Raw genomic sequence first — 5000 nt, 5'->3', positions numbered from 1 at the left:
CGTGTCCTCCGGACGCCACCAAGACGTGTCCTCCGGACGCCACCAAGACGTCTCCTCCGGACGCCACCAAGACGTGTCCTCCGGACGCCACCAAGACGTGTCCTCCGGACGCCACCAAGACGTGTCCTCCGGACGCCACCAAGACGTGTCCTCCGGACGCCACCAAGACGTGTCCTCCGGACGCCACCAAGACGTGTCCTCCGGACGCCACCAAGACGTCTCCTCCGGACGCCACCAAGACGTGTCCTCCGGACGCCACCAAGACGTCTCCTCCGGACGCCACCAAGACTCCTACGCCGGACGCCACCAAGACTCCTACGCCGGACGCCACCAGGACGTCTCCTGAGGCGCAGGTGTCCTCTCCATTTTCCATTGCAGAGAAGGACAGCAGGTCCACAACTCTGTCCTCCCCCAGGGTCAAAGGTCGCCGAACCCTCCTCAGGGAGACATGCTCTGAAACTCCTCCCAGAATCCTCCTCTGCACCACTAGCCCCGCCACCATGGCGTCTCCTCCTCGTAGCGTCCTAAAGAGACAGGACGAGCCCATGGTGGTTCTCCATTGCCTCCCCACCCAGCGTCTCCCCCCAGAGTCTCCCACCGCAGACTCCGACACCGACTCCGCCACCGAGGAGGAGGACGAGGAGAGGAGCGACTCCACATTGAAACGCAAGGCAGCAGAGCAGCCAGCAGCAGACAAGAAGCTTCGCCCCGAAAGGAGGCAGGAAGAGGCCGTCTCCCCCCAAATGCCCCTTGCCCAATCCAAGATGGGCTCCGGAGCTTTACCCAAAGGACTGTCATCGCCTCTCCGCAGGGCTGAGTCAGAGAGAAGGAGCGAGGGAGTGGTGAAAGCAGAGAACTGGCCCCACCCAAAAGAGTCAGAAGTGCATGCTGGGACGCCTCCCCCACTCCCGGAGGCCCCGAGCTCCTCCCCCGCTGAAGAGCTAGAGCCGCAGATCGGCCCAGAGGCACTGGTCTGCCACGAGGTGGACCTGGACGACCCGGATGAAAAGGAGAAGCCCACAGCCCCGGAGCACCTCCTCCTGATGATGAGGGAGCCGCAACTTGCCCCGCCTTCGCTCCCAAACCTCCACACCCCTCTGGCCTCCCCCCACCCTGATCAACTCCCCCAGGCACAGCTCAGGTCCTTCCTGCCGATCACCGCTCCCAGTTCCGCCTCCTGCACCGAGGAGCTCCTCCCACCCAAGAGTGCCGGTGAGGAGGAGAGAGGAGCAGTGAGGGGAGAGCAGGAGGGAGACTCCAGCGCCTCCTCCTCCACATCTTTGCTGTCTCTGCAGGAGACGAAGGACAGAGGTGAGGCCGGTGTGAACACTGTTGGTATGTCCAGACCTCTAGTATCCGGATCTCTTATGTCCTTACCTACTATGTCCTGACCTTATGTCGCATGTTATAAATACTCTTCTGATTGGTTGGTCGTAGAGAGTAACGTGTGACGTTTGACCTCTTAGGTCAGAAGAGGGTGATGGACTGTAACTCAAGCCCGACGGCCAAGAAACAGAAACGTAACCAGAAACGACTCAACACACCTGGGAAGGTGGAGAAGAACGGAGCAGGTGAGCTGCGATGACGCCGGCATAGTTAGCATAGTTAGCATAGTACAGCTTCCTGGTTGTGAAGCTTTCTACCGCTTCTCATGGTCTTCATCAGCTGACTACATCAATAACCGTCTCATTGGCTGCCTTGTATCCTCCCTTTTATCCTCCCTCTGTCCTCCCTTGTATCTTTCATTGTATCTTTTCCTATCCTCCCTTGTGTCCTCCGTCTATCCTCCCTTGTATCCTCCGTCTATCCTCCCTTGTATCCTCCGTCTATCCTCCCTTGTATCCTCCGTCTATCCTCCGTCTATCCTCCTTTCTATCCTCCGTCTATCCTCCTTTGTATCCTCCGTCTATTCTCCCTTGTGTCCTCCGTCTATCCTCCCTTGTATCCTCCGTCTATCCTCCGTCTATCCTCCTTTGTATCCTCCGTCTATTCTCCCTTGTGTCCTCCGTCTACCCTCCCTTGTGTCCTCCGTCTATCCTCCGTCTATCCTCCGTCTATCCTCCGTCTATCCTCCTTTGTATCCTCCGTCTATTCTCCCTTGTGTCCTCCGTCTACCCTCCCTTGTGTCCTTTGTCTATCCTCCCTTGTGTCCTTTGTCTACCCTCCCTTGTGTCCTTTGTCTACCCTCCCTTGTGTCCTTTGTCTATCCTCCCTTGTGTCCTTTGTCTACCCTCCCTTGTGTACATTGTCTACCCTCCCTTGTGTCCTTTGTCTATCCTCCCTTGTGTCCTTTGTCTACCCTCCCTTGTGTCCTCCGTCTACCCTCCCTTGTGTCCTCCGTCTATCCGCCCTTGTGTCCTCCGTCTACCCTCCCTTGTGTCCTTTGTCTACCCTCCCTTGTGTCCTCCGTCTATCCGCCCTTGTGTCCTCCGTCTACCCTCCCTTGTGTCCTCCGTCTACCCTCCCTTGTGTCCTTTGTCTACCCTCCCTTGTGTCCTTTGTCTACCCTCCCCTGTGTCCTCCGTCTACCCTCCCTTGTGTCCTCCGTCTACCCTCCCTTGTGTCCTCCGTCTACCCTCCCTTGTGTCCTCCGTCTACCCTCCCTTGTGTCCTCCGTCTATCCGCCCTTGTGTCCTCCGTCTACCCTCCCTTGTGTCCTCCGTCTACCCTCCCTTGTGTCCTTTGTCTACCCTCCCTTGTGTCCTTTGTCTACCCTCCCTTGTGTCCTTTGTCTACCCTCCCCTGTGTCCTCCGTCTACCCTCCCTTGTGTCCTCCGTCTACCCTCCCTTGTGTCCTCCGTCTACCCTCCCTTGTGTCCTCCGTCTACCCTCCCTTGTGTCCTCCGTCTACCCTCCCTTGTGTCCTCCGTCTACCCTCCCTTGTGTCCTCCGTCTACCCTCCCTTGTGTCCTCCGTCTATCCGCCCTTGTGTCCTCCAGGCCACAGCAGTGACAGTGAGTCTTCCCGTCCGTCCCGGTCTTGGTCTCCGTCGTCTTTGAAAGAGAAACTCATCTTCTCTCCTCAGAGGAGCAAGTGGACCTTCCAGCTCGGTACGTCTCATGTGCACAGTACTACAAGTACTGTAAGTACTGTAGTGCTAAAGAATGTGATGTACTTATACTTGTACTTATACTTGTGTATTCATACCAATTTACTTATACTCATGTACTGTCCTTGTTCTCAACCCTGTGTATTTGTCGCATACTTATACTTGTATACTTATATCCATGTACTTGTGTACTCAAACCTCTGTACTTGTACACTTGTGTGCTTAAGCCTGTGTACTCGTACTTGTGTATGTAAACCTGTGTACTTATACTTAAACCTGTGTACTTGTACACTTGTGTGCTCATACTTGTGTACTCAAACCTTTGTACTTGTATACTTTAACCTGTGTACGTGTACACTTTAACCTGTGTACGTGTACACTTGTGTACTCATACTTGTATACTGTAATGTTTGGACTTCTACCCTTGTCTACTCACACTTGTGTACTTAAACCGGTGTGCTCGTCCTCAGATGAGCTGGACAGCATGACGAGCTCGGAGCGGATCTCCTTCCTGCAGGACAAGCTGCAGGAGATCAGGAAGTACTACATGACCCTGAAGTCTGAGGTGGCGTCCATCGACCGCCGGAGGAAGAGACTGAAGAAGAAGGAGAGAGAAGGTAGAGATACAAGGCATGCTGGGAGAAACGCAGCGCATGCTGGGAGACGTCGCTCACTCTTGTTTTGTCCCTCAGTATCCAACACGACGGCGTCCACGTCCTCGGGCTCCTCGGACGCCGGCATGAGTCCGTCCTCGGCCTCTCCGGCCCAGACGGTGGCCGTGGAGTGCAGGTGATGACACGCCCACCGGCTCTGAGGGCATGATGGGAAATAAACTCCCTCTGGGTCCGAGGGGGAGGGGCTAACACCTAGCCCTTCCCCTTCAACTGGGACTGACTTCCGGTTTGAAATCAGCCGTCTGTTGAGCGCTGCGCGACTTGTTTTTGGGTCGGAGGTTACCGACTTCCTGCTGTGAATCTATTTTTTTAAATATAAAATCAGAGCTTTTATTTTGGTAGAAAAAAAAAGATGAAACATTTCTGACGTCACAGCCAGAAAGAAAATGAATTCATTTGTGCTCAAAATTCAAATCGGTTTTGATTGTTATATTTTAAATGTCCTAACTTTGTAATTCATGACTTAATCTGAATTATGAACAATGACATTAGATCCTAATTTCTATTGAATAAAAGATTGAGATGTGCGCGCCTCAGACGGCTGCTTCAGGGATCCTCTGTTCTGTAAATACCAGCTTGGAGTCCAGAATGAACCCTGCGGTGCGTTTGGGGACTGGTTTTACATCCTGTAAAGAATGATTTCTAATATTTTTAAGAGCAGCCCGTTTGTACTGTTGTATAATGAACTGTTTTTTATGTGCTGTAAATAAACAAACACTTCCTGAGAACACAACTCTGCTACTGAAGGTTTTTAAATGGCGTCCTGAAACCAGACATGAAGATAATCAACCAGTTCAGAACCCGGGACTTTCATTAAAATGTCAAATCTCTTTTAAACAGATTTTATTTTCAGACCAGAAGAAAATGACTTTCATCAAAATATTAAACATGAAATAAAGTTCATTAAGTGTGATGCTCTGAGGTCTTTAGAGGCGGAGCTTCAGGGTCAGCGGGGCCCCAGCAGACCTGCTTTGGCCGCCAGGGCCTCGTTCTGCTGGATGTGGTACTCCTGGAACCTCATGGAGATCCGCTGAGTCATCTTCAGGTACTTCTGCAGACAGGACTCTGAGCAGCTGGACTGGAAACGTCAACACTGGTTACTGAACGACTCCCAGCATGCATTTCACCCACAAACAACTACAGAGCTTAGTTGGAACACAATACGCCACTTTCAGCAGCTCATGGGTAATGGAGTATTTGGTTATGAGGCGCCAGCCAATCAAGAGTAGAAATGTGTCCTGAAGTATCGTCACTCGTTTGACAACGCAGGAAGTGGA

At 52.8% G+C, this 5000-nt stretch overlaps 2 protein-coding genes across 3 annotated transcripts in view; one reads left to right on the top strand and one right to left on the bottom strand.

Annotated features, from left to right (window-relative positions):
- Positions 1-4456, top strand: part of arid4a (AT-rich interactive domain 4A) — a 17952-nt gene extending 13496 nt beyond the window's left edge. For both annotated transcript variants that reach the window (XM_068601151.1, XM_068601150.1), the window contains exons 21-25: positions 1-1311; positions 1467-1571; positions 2940-3050; positions 3520-3666; positions 3742-4456. The exon at positions 1-1311 is cut by the window's left edge and continues 603 nt beyond it. In XM_068601151.1, coding sequence (XP_068457252.1) covers positions 1-1311; positions 1467-1571; positions 2940-3050; positions 3520-3666; positions 3742-3842 — 1775 coding nt within the window. In that variant the 3' untranslated portion in view covers positions 3843-4456. The remainder of the gene's footprint in view (positions 1312-1466; positions 1572-2939; positions 3051-3519; positions 3667-3741) is intronic.
- Positions 4457-4551: 95 nt separating this feature from the next.
- timm9 (translocase of inner mitochondrial membrane 9 homolog) overlaps positions 4552-5000 on the bottom strand; it is a 1515-nt gene continuing 1066 nt past the window's right edge. The window contains exon 4 of the mRNA XM_068601167.1: positions 4552-4801. Within this exon, the coding sequence (XP_068457268.1) occupies positions 4670-4801 (132 nt within the window). The 3' untranslated portion in view covers positions 4552-4669. The remainder of the gene's footprint in view (positions 4802-5000) is intronic.

This window comes from Clinocottus analis, unplaced genomic scaffold (genome assembly GCF_023055335.1).
Source record: "Clinocottus analis isolate CAN_PGR_092001 unplaced genomic scaffold, fCliAna1.0.p SCAF_5, whole genome shotgun sequence".
Lineage (NCBI taxonomy): Eukaryota > Metazoa > Chordata > Actinopteri > Perciformes > Cottidae > Clinocottus > Clinocottus analis.
Note: the sequence above shows the minus strand (reverse complement) of the source record. Positions and strands in the feature narration are given on the sequence as shown.